The 16668-nt window shown below is 50.5% G+C and overlaps 8 protein-coding genes across 8 annotated transcripts; 3 read left to right on the top strand and 5 right to left on the bottom strand.

The window, feature by feature from the left end:
* Positions 1 to 9: 9 nt before the first annotated feature.
* Positions 10 to 657, bottom strand: PICMEDRAFT_15897 (hypothetical protein). The gene has a single exon (XM_019161011.1). The coding sequence runs from the start codon at positions 635 to 637 to the stop codon at positions 164 to 166; it is 474 nt and encodes a 157-aa protein (XP_019019164.1). The 5' UTR covers positions 638 to 657; the 3' UTR covers positions 10 to 163.
* An 8-nt stretch (positions 658 to 665) lies between these two features.
* Positions 666 to 1495, bottom strand: PICMEDRAFT_15896 (hypothetical protein). The gene has a single exon (XM_019161010.1). The coding sequence runs from the start codon at positions 1321 to 1323 to the stop codon at positions 805 to 807; it is 519 nt and encodes a 172-aa protein (XP_019019163.1). The 5' UTR covers positions 1324 to 1495; the 3' UTR covers positions 666 to 804.
* On the bottom strand, positions 1474 to 3013 carry PICMEDRAFT_15895 (hypothetical protein). Its single transcript, XM_019161009.1, has one exon. It carries the CDS (start codon positions 2641 to 2643, stop codon positions 1840 to 1842), a length of 804 nt encoding a protein of 267 aa, XP_019019162.1. The 5' UTR covers positions 2644 to 3013; the 3' UTR covers positions 1474 to 1839.
* Positions 3014 to 9229: 6216 nt separating this feature from the next.
* On the bottom strand, positions 9230 to 10272 carry PICMEDRAFT_15894 (hypothetical protein). The gene has a single exon (XM_019161008.1). It carries the CDS (start codon positions 10253 to 10255, stop codon positions 9578 to 9580), a length of 678 nt encoding a protein of 225 aa, XP_019019161.1. The 5' UTR covers positions 10256 to 10272; the 3' UTR covers positions 9230 to 9577.
* A 942-nt stretch (positions 10273 to 11214) lies between these two features.
* On the top strand, positions 11215 to 12529 carry PICMEDRAFT_15889 (hypothetical protein). Its single transcript, XM_019161007.1, has one exon. The coding sequence runs from the start codon at positions 11246 to 11248 to the stop codon at positions 12314 to 12316; it is 1071 nt and encodes a 356-aa protein (XP_019019160.1). The 5' UTR covers positions 11215 to 11245; the 3' UTR covers positions 12317 to 12529.
* Positions 12530 to 12667: 138 nt separating this feature from the next.
* On the top strand, positions 12668 to 13739 carry PICMEDRAFT_15888 (hypothetical protein). Its single transcript, XM_019161006.1, has one exon. It carries the CDS (start codon positions 12714 to 12716, stop codon positions 13584 to 13586), a length of 873 nt encoding a protein of 290 aa, XP_019019159.1. The 5' UTR covers positions 12668 to 12713; the 3' UTR covers positions 13587 to 13739.
* On the bottom strand, positions 13635 to 14609 carry PICMEDRAFT_72042 (hypothetical protein; the record flags this gene model as incomplete). The annotated part of the gene is made up of 1 exon (XM_019164083.1): positions 13635 to 14609. One exon carries the CDS (start codon positions 14607 to 14609, stop codon positions 13635 to 13637), a length of 975 nt encoding a protein of 324 aa, XP_019019158.1.
* A 378-nt stretch (positions 14610 to 14987) lies between these two features.
* PICMEDRAFT_15885 (hypothetical protein) lies at positions 14988 to 16667 on the top strand. Its single transcript, XM_019161005.1, has one exon. The coding sequence runs from the start codon at positions 15041 to 15043 to the stop codon at positions 16616 to 16618; it is 1578 nt and encodes a 525-aa protein (XP_019019157.1). The 5' UTR covers positions 14988 to 15040; the 3' UTR covers positions 16619 to 16667.
* Position 16668: the final 1 nt, after the last annotated feature.

The following is a 16668-nucleotide window of genomic DNA, read 5'->3' as shown; positions in this document are numbered from 1 at the left end:
AAAGCATGGGTGGGGAGCGTGCCGGACGGGAGCGTGGGTCTTTCCGGTTGGCTGGCCGGGGCCGGGTGTATTAACTGTAGAGGGGAGTACTATACAGGGAGGGGCTGCGGGGCAGCCGGGAAGCCCCCACTTGGACGTCCACAAGCGTGGACGTCGTGGCGGTCTAGACGGACTTGACGAAGAGGGTTTCGCCGGCGGCGGCGTCGACGGACAGCGTGCGGTATGCGTCCGGGACGGGCCCCGTCTGCGGGAGAAAGCCCATGTCTGTGAGGACGCGGACGAGCACCGTGTCGGAGCGGTTGACGACGGCCGTGCACGCGGCAACGTGGCGCTTCGGACACAGGGCCAGGGCGTAGCGCACCAGCTCGGCCTCGACGTGGAGGTTGTCGGCATAGGCGTCGAGGACGCGGAGGAGGGCGATGTTGAGCGCCACGGGCGACTTGTTCACGACAGTGTGGAGCACGAGCACGCCGACGGGGACCTCACCGAAGTACGCGTAGCGACAGAGCTCGCCGCTGTCCCGGCACTGCTGGATGTAGTGGTCCGGGTACTCGGCGGGGGCGGCGATTCTGTTGAAGATGCCGAGGTTGTTGGCGGTGAGGCTGTCGAGCTTGATGGGGACGGCGGGGGACGACATGCTGGGTGGCGGGCGGCGGGCAGCGCCGCCCGCCGGCCCCGTGGCCAAGGGAGGAGGGGTTGTGGCGGGCGGCGAAAAGTGTTGATTTTTTTGCAGGCGCACGGCCGGCGCGACAGGCGTTTTGCCAGATTCATGTTACGGGAGAGGGGAGAGGGGAGAGGGGAAGTCTATATATCAGCAGCAGCGGCGGCAGGCGGCTGCGGGGCAAAGTCCGGGTCCGGCACAAGCGTCCCGACACAAGGATACTTGCCCTTGAACATGCCCTCCCAGTTGTCGAGGCTCTTGCGCTCCAGCTCGGAGAGATCGGCGAGGTCGTCGATGGGCTCGTCCCAGCGGCGGACGTGCTCCAGCTCAAACGAGTTGAGCGCCAACCCCCGCGACGCGTCGTGTCCGGCAAAGTTCGAGTACGGCCCGCTGGGGCCGTAGAACTGCCTGCCCTTGGACACGTCGTACACGCTGCCCTTCACAGCCATGTAGATCTTCTCGAGGTCGAAGCCGTTGTAGTTCGACAGCTGCCGCGGCGTGAACTCCCGCACAACCGTCGGCGCCTCCTTGGCCAGGCTCGAGTCCCGCTCCGGGTCGATCTCCGTCTCCAGGTCCACGTGGCTCACCGTCGAGAACAGCACGTTCTTCAGCGCCGCCGCCGCCACAAGCACCACAAGCACTGCAACGAGGTATCCTTCCATTTTGCTTGTCTGTTGCGTGTGTCCTGGAGCAGGGGACTGCTGGACGGGCCGCAAGAGTAACGGCCCACGGCTCGTCAGCTCAGTTCAAGCCAAGTCAGGCCAGGCCAGGCCAGGGTGAGGCCCCGCCCTCGTACCGCGCGGCGACAGAGACGCGGCCGCCGACGGCCAGTGGGCCGGCTACGCTGGTACGCTACGGGGGTTGGGCCGGCTACAGGGTTTACGGTGGTGGCCAAAGATGTCAGGCTCGAATAATTACACTTGCACCATTGGCATGCCGTGGTGCAAGCGTACTCAAAGTTGAGCCCGCAAGAGGTCGCTATGTCCCGTTGCCGCCCCATGGGGCGGCATCCAGCTCAAGACCACACATGGGTGCATGTGGCCGAGCGAGGCAATGGGAGACTGGTTCCGGTGGGGTAAATCCAAGGTGGTTTGTGTTGTTTCTATATGAGGACGGATGCCTAGTAGACAGCTGGGGCTGTAGGTGGTGCGCAGGTGTGCGCAGGTGTGCGCAGGCGGTCACGACAAGTCCACGTCGTCCGTGCTGTAGTTGTCGAGGATGATCCGGTATATGAAGTTCGGCGAGAAGCCGCCGATGTTGGTGATGTAGATGTCGATGTGCTCCGGGATGACGTAGTCGTAGAGCGGGTTCGTCACCTCGCACTTGCCCACCAAGTCGCTGTCCTCGTAGGGCAGGACCTTGCCCGAGTTGCCCACCTCGATCAGCGAGTTGCGGTCGAACGGGTAGCAGGGCGAGAACTTGTAGAGCCCGGCCACGGTGAAGACGGGCGTCCGGTGCTCCTTGGCACACTCGCACACCGTCGCCACCCCGGCGGCCGTGACACACCCGCCGTTGACAAAGACCGACCGCGTGCCGATCAACACCTTCCCCACCCGGGACATCACCGCAAACACCGTCGAGTCCGGGATGATCACGCTCTCGATGTTGGCGTCCGCCAACTTCTTGGCAAACCGGTGGCAGATCTCAATGTCGTTCGGGTAGTTCTCCGTGATGAGCACCGTGAACTTCCGCTTGAGACTCGCCTTCAAGAGGAAGTTCAACACCGTCGACGACCCCGGCGTCGGCGTCAACAAGATCTCGTTGTCGTGGATCAAGTCCACCGTCATCAACTCGATGTTCTCGTGCACAGACTGGATCTCGTCCATCAAATCTCGTATGCCCTGGATGATCACCGACCGCAAGTCAGACTTCTCGTTCACCTTCACGTTCCCCACGTCTTTCTCCTTGTGGCTCGTCACCAAGAGCTGGAACATCGACGCACTCACCGGACCGCTGTCGCTCGACGCCTTGTTCGACGTCATGTTGAGCTCGTCTCTCACGATGGCTAGCACCCTTCGAACAATGTTCCCCGCAGCGAACTCACGGGGCTGCGACTCCGTCACACGCTTCCCGAGCCCTCGTATGAGCTCAATAAACTCGTTCGCCGTGCTCCACCTGGAGATCGACGTCACCCTCATGAGAAACTGGCACGTCGCAATCGCAACATTGTACGAGCCCGTCACCTGTCTTCTCTTTAACTTCGAGATGTACGACTCCACTAGAACCTCTAGTTTGTTCGCAGCATTGATGGCCGACGCAGAAGCAGTCGTAGACATTGCAGAGAAATGTTCGCTTGGACCCAAACGCCCTTCAACAACTCTCACTCCGACCTTTCTGTTGCTTCGTCTTCCTCATCGTCGTCTTCTTCCTCCCTTTCTGTTTCCTTTCACTAACAAATTTTTTCTCGACTGGAAAGAATGCGTAAAAAAAAAAAACCCGAATTCGTGAAACGTAAACGAATGCGAGAAACGTCAGATTGATTGTACAGCTAAAAAACAAAATCAATCAGCACTACGTGCCAGGGTTATCTTTCCGTCGGCCGGGAACCCCTTGGGAGCACAGAACAAAGACGCAACAGGAGTTTGGGCTTTCCAGTACCCAGATAGTGACTGTCTGATACCAACGCACCGCTAAGGATGAGTGCCTACGAAATTCAGAGGGTGTTTCAGGTACGTTTTTGACTTGCCAATCGCCGCTGCACGACATGAAACAGCGGTTTGCTGCTTTCAGCAAAGGTCTTCCCTGCAGTTAAGAATACTAACATTTTTTTTCTAGGGTTGCAACCCATGTCTTTTTGCAGAACACCATCGATAGAATAAAAGGGCTCAAACAGGCTGCTATGTCGAAGCTGATCCGGGCTTTGGGCCTACCTTCTGCGTCGAAGAGGAAGTCAGACATGGCAGCCGCAATCGAACAATATTTGTACACTGCAAGAAGCAGAAATGATGCTGGCATTGTTTATGCAGTTCGGTCGTTGGTTTTGTTATCAGAAAACGAACAGCAGCTCCCCGAATTTACAAACGTTTTGGCCCAAGTACGAATGCAGATCAGAAATTCCATGAACCCGCAATCTGTGCAGCAAAGGGAGGTCACTTTCAAAAAATCGGCCTTTTACAACATTGTTACCAAGGTCTCTGCAGAGGGGAAAAACCCAGTAATAGCGTCAAAAGAACCAGAAGATTTAAACATTTCCCGAATAAGCTTTACTTTAACCGATCAAGAACGAGAAATCCTATCGAGACCCGATCATCGCTTATGTGCATTTGCTAGCCCGTTGGACGAATTTAGGGGAGAAAAATACATAGAGTTCCCAATACCGTGTAAATTGATTGTCAATAATATCGAAGTGCCAGGAAACTACAAAGGCATCAAAGGTAAGAAATCATCGGTCGTGCCGTGGGACATTACATCTGCAGTGAAGAGAGAGGAAAAGAATTACGTCACAATCAAATATGCATATACAACGTGTGATTTCATTTTCTACTTCTACTTGATACAAACTATAAAGGTTGAGAGTTTAGTCAACGAAGTCCTAGCTCAACCTCATATTCCCATGGAGAAGACTTTGTCAATGATAAAAGAGTCGGAGCAGGACGATATATCTGCCTCAAAGGAGACACTCTCACTTTTGTGTCCCTGCTCCTATGTTCGAATGGAGTATCCAGTGAGGTCGGTGAAATGTGACCACATCCAATGCTTTGACATATACTCTTATCTTCTATTGCAAGAGAAGGGACCCACTTGGTTATGTCCGGTTTGTTACCATAAGATCAAGCTCTCTCACCTCGAGGTGGACGAATATTTTGATTCCATCATAAAGAATACAGGACCAGAATATGATTATGTGGAAATCAAGAACGACGGTACGTGGACCCCTCAAGAATATCTGAACGATACTTTAGCACCGTCTAAAATTTTACCTAGTAATGGCAGTATAAAGATTGTCAACCCCAATGTTACAGTCAAGCAGGAAGACGGCGATGTCATCAAACTCGACATGGGAAAATTGGTGTTGGTAGATTCTGATGCAAATGGGAACACTATCTTTGAAGTCCAGGAGCTCAAACGGCGTAGCGCAAAAACATCTACCCCAGTTGTTCAACAAATTTCAGCGGTTTTGGCTCCTGAGAAACCTCCTTTGCAAAATACAATAACACCACCCGTTGCAAATAAACCATTGGCCCCACCACCGCCAACCGACGTAATTGAGATTCTTTCTGAGGAGGAAGAACCAATCGACGCAGCTGATATGTCGAATCAAATGCTAAACATTCAAAATACTTCTGTTCTCCCATCAGGGGCAACGAATGGAAATGTACAACTCGAAAGTATGAGAACAGCTACATCAAACCACACACATTCGCTGGTTAACATCGATAAATCCCACTTTTCCAGGAATGGCATCCAAGGATCCAATACAACTGCACAACCCAACATTGCAACCACCGTTAATGCGAATTCTTCTAATAATACATCAAACGCTCAACCAACAATTCTCAACGAGCGTCCCCATATTTTCAGAGGCACTACAAATGATCTATCCAATCAGCAAAATTCTGCCCTATCATCTCAATCGCAACCACACACGTTACAGCAGCAACAATTTCTTACCAACCCTCGATCGGCAGCCTCAGATCAAATGCAGTCAATGAGGGTTAGGCAGAGAGTGCAACACGCACAACTTGAAGCCCAACAGAGGCTACAAGCACAACAAGAAGAACATGCCCATTTAATTGAGCAAGCAAGACAAGCCCAAGCAGTTGAGCAAGCTAGACAAGCAAGACAAGCCCAAGCAGTTGAGCAAGCTAGACAAGCTAGACAAGCCCAAGCGCTTGAGCAAGCTAGACAAGCCCAGGCAGTTGAGCAAGCTAGACAAGCCCAGGCAGTTGAGCAAGCTAGACAAGCTAGACAAGCAAGACAAGCTCAAGCGCTTGAGCAAGCTAGACGAGCCCAAACAGTGGAGCAAGCAAGAAAAGCCCAAGAAGCACATAAGCTCCAAGAAAGCCAGAGACAACAGAAGTTGGCTGAAGCTGAAGGACGTCGTACAGATGTAAATAGAGAAAATTCCAGTGCCTTCTCCCCATCTATTGACTCAACCGACATCAGCTATGAGTCGAGTGTTGAAAGATGCCGCAGTATTGCCAAAGAGCTCAAGTTCATGTCAAAAACCACTAGCTTGCTCAACTCCATGTACTTGAATTACGTGTGGTCGGATTTGAAGGCAAGAGAATTGGTAGTAAATGAGGCACACTCTTTGAGAAGTAATGGCATCCCATTGCCGGGAATAATGAACGATCAATATAGCGACTCTTCAAAATCCATAGTATCATTCATGTCTTTTTCATTTGATATTTGTTGTTCGATACTTTTACAAATAGTTTCCAGGGAGCAGAATTTTTCTAGGACCCTTGATAATTATTTGAGAATGCAAATCCCTAAGCTACACCCTCAACATGGTGAGATCTATAATGAGTTTTGTATGAAACTTTACTTCAATGATGCTTCTTACCGCATATATTATAGACTTGCAGCAAGACTCAGGGAGTTATTAGGGGTCAAGGATAGTTTGAATTATATGGAGAAAAAGCTGAAGTTGGTTAATGTTTTCTCGGATGTCCGATCAGATTTGAGCGCCTTTTTTCGAAATCCATCAACTTCAGTATTTTACAAACTCTCAATAATAAGGTTGGCTAAAAGTTTATCTCATTGTGGCTTCCCATTTAATGTGGTTCAAGAAACAGATATAGGCGAGATTTATCGATTGAAAGTTTTAGAGCAAAGATTATCTGGATTTGACAGTCGGAATTTCAATATTAATAATATGGCTACGACTAGCTCTCAGGCAGAAACCCAAAATTTTACACCAAATTCTGCTGGAGCTAACGGCAGCTATTCAACTAATAATTCTGCAGAAGGTAGTTTCACCCAAGTTCCAGATAATACTAGCCAAACAACTGGAAATCATTCTGAACAACTCCAATCCTATGAAAGTACAACTTCATATGGGTTTCCTCAAGTACCAGAGGGTTCAGCGAATACGGCTTCGCATAACATGGATAGAATGCCGCAACATGACCATATCAGCTCCAATCAATTACCAAGCCCTGATGGTGCAACAACTACGGATTATTCGCACCTTCCTAAATCAACTCAGAGTCGGGATAACACTACTGTCGTCGATGCTGGTAGGAAGGATGGAGATTCTCCGCATGCTTCTTCACGAGCACCAGAAGTGCTTCAGCCACAGGACAACATTGCTTCAGCACAAGATCTGAGAATAACAGCAAATAACTCCGCATCAGAGCAGACACCGCTCTCAGATAACATTAATTTCCCTCAGAGCACAAGTACTAATAACAATATCTCGGCCAACTTGGACAAAAGAATACCTAATAGTTCGACTCCTCCTATTCAAGATGCTCGCTTAACTAAAGGAACAACCGAAAGCCCAGGATCCGGATCATCTAGTAGCCCACTGGAAGCGTTACCACAACATGATACTACTATAAAACCCTCAGACAGAGTGTCGGTAATTACTACGGACATTCCAAAGCATGCATCTACTTTAGTTGAGAACAGGATAGAAGTTAATGAAACAGCCAAGGATGCATTGGTTGAATCCTCTTTGCCACCATCTAGTGTCACTTCAAAGGATACAAGCAATGAAGCATCAGTGGAAAAGCCAGTCGAGAAGTTGGTCGGGAAGTCAGTCGGGCAACCGAGTGAAAAGCCAATTGAGATTCCAATGGCAAAGACTACGCATGAGCCTGCGGAGAAATCAACTGACATGCTTGTGGAAAGACAAGAGCGAACAGAAGCCGTGGCTAACGTTTCTGCAGGAAACCTAGTTGAAAAAATCACTGACAAATTGGATGGCATTACAGTCGATAAGCTAGCGGAGAATGAGCCTAAAGCGCCAATTGGAAACTCACAGAGATCATCTAACGGGAAATCTAATGAACAATCAATAGAACTTCTTATTCAAAAATTCACTCAAAAACCAGGCCAAGGCAACGTTGCAAATACAACAAACAAACCAGCTGCTGATACTGGCGATGCCAGCGAAACTGCTAAAGCTGATGATGATGGACAACTACCACAGTCAAGAAGAAGTTCAGTCCAAGAGACGGAAAACTTACCATCTGAGGACCAGATTGAGCAAGCTGACAACTCCACCCCAACGCATGAAATATCTGAGAGAAAAGACAACGATACAGATGTTAGTCCATCGAGTAGAGTACTCCCGACACCAAGTTTACTGAATAATGTGAATAAAGGTATTCTTAAGCCTATTTCCATCTCTGCGAATGCGATCAAAACCAAGTCTAAAAATGGTACTGCTGAAAATCAGAATGTCGTTGTAAACACTTTGAAGGCGCTTGAAAATAATCGCAGGTCACTGAACATTAAGTATGCGGGATTAGCTGGCATACGGGAAAAGAGTTTACGTGAAAAGTCTCAGATGAGCGACAAAGTCATCCAGTTGATTGAAAAGGCCAAGGCTGACCAACTTGCGAGGAAGCAGAAGATGCAGGAGATATTGGCCAAGCCATCAGTACAAGAGGAAAGTCAGCCAGACGAAGTCGATAAAGGTGATACGGGTAAGACTGAGGAAAGGCAAAAGGTTGCAGAAGCAGGGAAAGATGAGACTGACGGAAGGCAGAAAACTTCAGAAGGCGATAAGGAGGAGTCAGAAGGAGAGCAGAAAGTTCCCGAAGTTGAAAGAGAAGCGCCTGCTAGAACGCCAAGGGTTTCTGAAAATGATAAGGAGAAGCTTGTCGAAAAGCAAGAGGCTCCCGAAGTTGCGAAAGAGCAGTCTGCGAGAAGGCCGGAGGTTTCTGAAGGTGAGAAGGAGGAAAGTGCCGATAAGCAAAAGGCTGCTGAAGCTGGGAAAGAGGCTGGAAAGCAATTGGAGAAAACCAAAGACAAGATACCTCCACCAGCGGCTAGCAGAGAAGGTGCAAACGGGACCGAGCCTGAAAAGAACGGCTCTACCGGCGGAGGGCTACTAGGCTTTTCGCTTCCTTCGTCAGTGAAGTCTTTCTTGAAGGCTCCGGCCAAGAAGGCGAGTGCTGAAAGTGAGAGGGCAGATTTGAAGACGGCTGAGAATGAGAGACGCAAGAGCCGCGAGAGGAGAGAAGATAAGAGCAGACCCGCTGTATCGGATGAAATCAAGGGCACACGGCAACGTGAGAGCGGGGCCGGTGCGAAAAGCCCCAATTCCACCCACTATGAAGGTGACTTGCCACCGCTGCCGCCACCGCCATTGCCACCTGTGTATAGATTGGCCCATGCGAGTGATGAGAGGAAGGAGGCAGCCGAGGGACGAAAGTCCCCGGTGGGAGGCAGCGTCCCTGCGTTGCACCGGGCAGGCAAGCACGGGCGGGTCCACGGCCATGCTGACCGGGAGCGGGGTCTGGCGTCCGGGATGAAGAAGCGCAAGACCGTGAAGATTCCACAGCAGACACAGGCGCAGCCGAAACCGCAGCTGCCTACTGCACCGGCTGCCCTGCAGCAGATGCCGGGGCCACCGCCGCCGCCGCCGCCGCCGCCTGCCCCACAGCAACACCATGGCTCCAACGACTTGTTGAGGATGTTCAAGCAGAGCGCCAACGACGTGAGCGGGGTGTTCCGCGAGCGGAAGGGCGGGGGCGCCGCCGGCTCCGCCAACGCCAGCAGCAGCAGCAGCAAGAAGAAGCACGGCAGCATGGGCCGGGGCGGCGCCGGACGCAACGTGAGTCTGGTGGAGCCGGAGATCATCGACTTGACGTCGGACGACTAGCGTGGTGTCCGGACACAATGTACAAAAGCTGCAGACGAGAGTTGCAGACGAGAGTTGCAGGCGACAGTTTCAGACAAAAGTGTATACTATATAGAGAGGCCGTGTACAAGTAAGCATTTCCGTGCCCAGAATGCTCATATGAAGGGGATGCCGATGCGCGACGTCCGCTTGTAGGCCACGTAGTCCTTGCCGAAGAAGTGCGTCAGACAGCCCTCCTCGTACCGGATGCGCGACGAGAAGAAGCGGTAGAGCAGCACGGCGAAGAGACACAAGGACAGCGGGTTGAGAAGCAGCAGCTGCGTGCCGAGCGCCCAGTAGAAGAAGCCCACGTAACTCGGGTGCCGCAGGTACGCGTAGATCCCGTGTGTCACGAGGACGTGGCCCTGTTCTTTCTTGCGCTGGATCACGTGCGAGAAGTTCTGCCCGGCGGTTTTCATTGCCAGCGAGCGTGTGCACTGTCCGGCCACCGTGAGCAGCAGCCCGACGAGCTTCACGGGGCGCAGCCCCGGGTTCTTCTTGAACCCGGGCACCAGCCACAGCTCCACCAAACACTCGCTCAGCGCTGTTGCGTGTGCCACGTGGTAGAGCGCTGTGTCGTTTAGCACGAACGACGACACGTCCACGCGCGCGGGCTGGTACGACGCGGTGCAGAAGTACTCCAGGAAGTGGAAGGTGGCCACGGAGCAGACGTAGAGCGGCAGATAGACGAAGGAGGCGAAGAGCGGGCAGCCGAGGGCCAGAGCGAGGGCTGCGCCGGAGACGATGCCGAGGGCGTATGCAGTAGCGGAGACCTGGGGGAGGGGGTTGTCCATGGGTGTGGCGGTGTAGCGATGGCGGACGAGGCGAGGGCCGACTGGCTGAGCCACCGGAGGGCAACGGAGGGGCCAGACGGACGGGGATGTCTATATAAGGCTGGGAGTGCGGGAGCCGGCGGTGGGAGCCGGCGGTGGGAGCTGCGCGAAGCTGCGCGAAGCTGAGCAGAGAGTTGCCCAACGCGGCGACGGCAATGGCCCTGTGTGAGGCCGGGGGGGGGGGGGGGGGGGGGGGGGGGGCGATCGGCGGAAAAAAAGCAGGCCGATGAGCCGCCTGGCGCCCGGGACCCGCTCGTGTCGCCGGGGCGCGCACGCATCTCCGGGACTCCCGTTACGTAAGCGGGGTGCCGCGGGCACCGCGCCGGCCCCGAGACGCGCACACGGCCGCGGCCGGGACCCGCCGGGGCGGGCGCGCGCCAGGCGCCGGAGACGTTCGGGAGCGCGGGCGCAGGGCCTCGGCGCCTCCCTCGCAAATGCCCTGGTCGGGGAGAAAAGCCGGGGCGGCAGCCAGAACCACGACGGCGGGGCCCGGGGCGGGCGCCGGCAGCAATGTGTCTGGCGACCGCCTGCGGGGCCGCCGCCCTCCCCCATGTAGCGTGTGCAGCGGCGGCCGGCACGGGCGGCACGGGCGGCGGCGCAGGGCGCCCTCCACGGCCCCCCCAGCGCCCAGGACCCCCAGACGGCGTGGCGCCCCACGCCCCGGCCCCTTACTTAGACCCCCCTCGCTGCTCGCCTCGCAGGTCCTCACGCTCTCTCGCTGACGGCCTGCGTCTGCTTTTTTCCTTTCATCCTTGCCTCCTTCCACCCTGCTCATACACACTCACTATCTGGACCCGTCCTCCCTGCCCGGTTGTTTTTTTTTCTCCCTAGACAAGCAACCCACCCTTCCCCCCCTCCTCCCCCTCCTTTTTTTCTCTCCGTCCCGCCAGTCCCTCCTAGTTACTAATAGTCCAAATGTTCAGATCCATTCCAATCAACAAGTCCTTCCTGATGTCCGCCCAAAGACAGTACTCCTCCAAAGTGGCAGGCCAATATCTCGGCACACCAAACGCCAACGGCAGATACAACGTCACCCTGATCAAGGGTGACGGTATCGGTGAGGAAATCTCGAACGCAGTGGTGAAGATCTACGAGGCCGCCAAGGTTCCTGTCGACTGGGAGCCGGTCGACGTGACCCCTTCGTTGATCAACGGTGTGACCACGATCCCTAAGCCCGCCGTGGACTCGATCAACAAGAACAAGATTGCGCTCAAGGGCCCCTTGGCCACCCCGATCGGTAAGGGCCACCAGTCCATGAACTTGACCTTGAGAAGAACGTTCGGTCTCTTCGCCAACGTCAGACCCTGCAAGTCCGTTGTCGGCTACAAGACCCCATACGACAACGTCGACACCGTCTTGATCAGAGAAAACACCGAGGGTGAGTACTCCGGTATCGAGCACATCATTGTTCCCGGCGTCGTCCAGTCGATCAAGTTGATCACCAAGAAGGCCTCCGAGAGAGTCATCAGATACGCCTTCGAGCACGCCAAGTCCACCGGCAGACACGAGGTCATTGTCGTCCACAAGGCCTCCATCATGAAGTTGTCCGACGGCTTGTTCGTCCAGTGCGCCAAGGAGATCGCCAAGGACTATCCTGAAATCAAGGTCAGCTTCGAGTTGATCGACAACACCTCCTTGAAGTTGGCCTCCGACCCAACCACCTACAGCAAGGTCGTCATGGTCATGCCAAACTTGTACGGTGACATCTTGTCCGACTTGTCCTCCGGTTTGATCGGTGGCTTGGGCTTGACTCCCTCCGGTAACATGGGTGAGAAGGTCTGCATCTTCGAGGCCGTCCACGGTTCCGCCCCTGACATCGCCGGCAAGGGCTTGGCTAACCCAACCGCCTTGTTGTTGTCCTCTTGTATGATGTTGAGACACATGAGCTTGAACGACTACGCCGACAGAATCGAAACAGCTGTCCTCAAGACCATCGCCTCCGGCCCAGAACACAGAACCGGTGACTTGAGAGGTACCGCCTCCACTTCCAGCTTCACCGACTCCATCATCTCCAACTTATAATTATGCTAATATTCTAGTTATCTAAATACACATCCAGCTCCATGCAGACATCTCACCCAACATGTCCAACTTATAAACTCCCAACACGAAATTATTTATTTATTCTCTTTATATCTTTCTTCTATATCCCCATATATCTCTGTCGTGTATAGATCCAATTTATAAATGACTAACGTTATGAAACGCAATCCAATCTTTTTCCTCTGCCTGCTCTTCCTTTTCCTTACCTGGCCACCGTCGCGTCGATCCAGGGCTCGCCACCTTCCTCCTTCATATCCGTATCTACTTATCTACCATATCTATCCTCCTATCTGTCTACCGTCAATTAATCCGGCAATCTAGAGTCATCTCTGTTGGCCGTTAGCTCCACATTGCCACCTAACCTCATCCCCATCACATGCCCGGAGAGAACAGCATACTCTCAAAAATATGGTCTTCCCAGATATGCTGCAAAGTCAACTACAAAACTAACACCACCAACTCTCGACAAACCTTTTACCTCCTCGTGCACCGCAACAGCTACCTCTATCGGCTCCTTGCTGAGATCTTCGACTTTTTTAATATCCCTCACTCGAAAATATCTCAAGCTTGGTTTGAAGACGCTCGTACGGGCCAGATCGTCGACTGGAACCTTCCGCTGGACGTCTCCTACGAGCTATACACAGACATGCCTGACCGACACGGCTATTTCGACATCGATCTGAGACTCAAGTTCATCTCCTCATCACAGTCCTCTCAATCAATCAAGGCATTTCAGCAGCAGCTGGCCTCGACAGCAAGTACTTCACCCGCATCTGGGGTCGTCAAGCTTTTGGAAAAACATTGGAGAAATATAATCAAGGAATCCTGCTACATCCTTAATGGAAGCAGCAACATCATCATGTCCATGAGCTTGGAAAACTCAAAAGAATTCTGGAACGCCGTCTTGCTGCATGACTACAAATCTTACGAAAAGCATTTCCGCAAATTGCTTCCCTCCTCTCCTATGAATGTGCCTCTTAAGCTCTACATTGTCGAAAACAAACTCCTCAAGTTCGTCAATCAACCAAACCTCAACAGAATGTTTCCCAGAACTCCCCTCCATGAAATCTCGTTGCAGAACCTTGTCGACAGCGTGTTAACTCTGAAATCTCACAGAGAACATCCAAATCGGAAACCGCTGCAATTCATCGCTCACGGTGTTCAACTCCCGCCTGAATCACCTTTAAATGAGTTGTACACAGCCGCAAAATACTTTGACTCTTTTCTACACATCGTCATCAAATTGTAACACCTGACCCGCTCGTCTTTGTATCTATTTATCTATCAATTTATAATCCTATATCTCAGGCACTTTGAACACGGCTTGCAACCAGCATCTGTACATTTTTAACTGCTTCTTCCGATTCACCAACAGCCGTTTATCAGATCCAATCTTCTCCTCGATAAATCCACCCCTGGTGCAGAATATCTCACGCAACTCTTCCTCGGTGAAAAAATACACCCTGGTACCATCTCCACGTACGTAAAAGTTCTCATCCAAGAGCCGATTCTTTTTGAACCTGATCTGTGCCAAATCGTACCTTCCATAGTCACGGAACAAAATAAGCCCTCCAGGTTTCATCACTTTCTTCAGGTTCGATATGGCTTGTTCCCACTGTTTAGGGCTCAACGCAGAAAACACAAAAACCATAACCGCAATATCAACACCGTTATCTTCCAAATCCTCTGGAATATTACCTTCTTCATTGGCCAGATCCCACACACTACTATAGCAGTTCCCCGAATCATGCAATCTTTCGAAATTTTCGTTCCCACGTACAAGGTCAACTGCGATGTCCGAATAGTCACATCCAAATACTCGCAAATTAGGGTTCTCATTCTTGCTTAAAATAGGGTACATCGTGTTTCCTGCTCCACAACCAATTTCCAAAATCGTCTTCCGACCGGACTCTTTCTTAGTACACTCAAAAATACTCGGAAACTCGATCTGTAACCATTTCCGATCTTTAAAGAAGTTTTCTCTGTTGTTCTTGTAAAAAAGATCCCAATATTTCTTTGGTTTTGAGTTGTATTCTGTTTTGTTGAAATCAGACACTGGGCTCTCCTTCTGCTTCAAAATACTTTCTTGAAACTGCTCAATTTGCCTCTCATCCCAGTCTACATTATCCCATGCATTATGATTGAAAACATCTGCGTCTTCAGTCAAAAACCTTTGTCCGAATACGAATGGTGGGTCTCTCCCGATCCTCGAGGAAAGTGGGGGCTTTTCAGCGGAAGCCACCAATTCTGCGGCAACATGATTCTCACTCATGCCTCGGTCTCTGATTTTCTAAGCCCTTGCAAGCTCTGTAGTTTAATTACCAAATGGACGGAGACACCCGGTAGCTTCATGAAAGTTCTCAATATAGTGAAGAAAAATTTCAAAAATAAAAAAAATTCCAAATTGAAAAAGAATAATTGACATCACCGAGATCCATCATCCCAATCGGGCAATTCCAAAAATCAGCCATCTTCGATAAGTGATGATTTGCATCTTGAACCGTATTGGCAGGCTGCAATTAGGGCCCTGCCACATCGCCCGAAAGTAACACAATTTCAGTGAAATATAATGGAATATCCACGCTTTTCCTTCTTTTACCTTCCCTTAATGCCTTTCTTGACTTTCTTTCCCTTTTCTTCGGGGATATTTCTCTTCTTCGCATAACTATTAGTTGCGAGGAAATTTACATACAAAGACTACATATGTACAACAAAAAACTACGGGGCGATTTCATAGATCCAGAAATTGATTTTAGAGGTTCAGTGGCCAATCGGTCAAAGCTAAGCATTTGTACTTTACCGCCGATAAATACAATCGTTGGTGAAGGTCCAAAATCAACCCATGCAAAAGTTTTTGCAGAACAATACATTCAAGCCAAACATAGTATCGATCAGAGAACACCAGTGCCGGTTGTAGCACCTCAGAAAACCCAAAGTATTTCTTTAGCAAAAAGAAGAGGAGACAAGAGCTCTAGAATTGCTAGCGGAAATATATTTTCCGGTTGGAGTAAGAGAATCAGTACATTTGGAAATATAATGGAGAGCTTTGAGGTGAAAGAAGCAAAACAGCGCTCTGTATCTTTACCACAATATCACGCTACTACGAACATCAAAAATTCAGTACATTTCCCACCACAACTAGAGTCCCACCCACATCCACAACCAGAGTTACTTCCACATCCACGACCACAGCAAAAGCTACTACGTCCACCTAACCCTGATCATGGAATTATTGTAAATGCACAGCAGACCATAAACAAATCCCATAAACACAGGCAAAAGCCACGTTATAAGTCTTCTTCTATCAAAGATAACCATCAGTGTCATCGGAAAAAGGTCTCTTTCGGTAATAATAATTTTACCAACCACAAACCTTTTGTTCCGGTTCATAGAGATACTTCTCAGGTTACAGGAAATAAACTGACCGAATGCCACCCTATCGGCGGATTAAAAAATCAACTGGAAAATAGATACGTGAAAGTTGAAGATGACCTACTTACCAATTTCTCTAATGACTCTAGTACTTCACTAGTATCAAAATTATTGGAATCTTATTCACGTATGAATTTAGAACAGCAATCCTTTGAAAAAGCAAAAATGCCAGATAGCCCAGGAGCCAAAGCTCTTCAGTTAAACCCAGTCGAAGAACAAAAAGCCACCAAACGATCGATGACGGGAGGTACGTCTACTCATGATTCAACGAGTACAAATAACGACCTGTTTTCATTTACTCACAGTTCTTATACATCCGGTTCTTCGGAGTTTGTGTCGTTACCGGAAACTGGAAACGAAGATGGTAATTCCTATCCAAACGCTCTACAGACAACCAACTATAACAAAGAGCTACCACCTGTACCTCTCAAAAAAATGGACCAGTCAATCCTTCGAGATTATAGCGGGGCTGAGCAAGACCCAAAAATTGTTGATAGCTCTGTTCCTCCAGAGGTTCCAAGGCACCAAATTTTACCTAGTTCCAACTCTCAGCATGAGAGTTTTGAACTATTCTATGATTGTGATACCTTTTCCTTTACCTCCTCAAAAAAATCTCTCGAGAGAAATGATACCAAAATAATGGAAAGAAAACCTGAGAAGAAGGAATACTTTCCCGAAGATACTGCTATATTTACGAGGAAAAGCCGACAATTGAAAGGAAAAAAAAAACCTGTTCCTAATAGCAAAGATAGAACTACTTCGTGGCAATATTTAGAAAAAGTTGGAATAGAACCATTCATGCTTAGCGGTTATCAGAGTGATACTCCCCTTAAAGTCATTAATCAATGATCGGTAATTCTTTATATAGTATGTAAAATTGAATGATAACTTTCAAAAAG

The sequence above is a fragment of the Pichia membranifaciens genome (assembly GCF_001661235.1).
Source record: "Pichia membranifaciens NRRL Y-2026 unplaced genomic scaffold PICMEscaffold_2, whole genome shotgun sequence".
Taxonomy (NCBI): Eukaryota; Fungi; Ascomycota; class Pichiomycetes; order Pichiales; family Pichiaceae; genus Pichia; species Pichia membranifaciens.
This window is presented reverse-complemented; position numbering and strand designations above follow the sequence as displayed.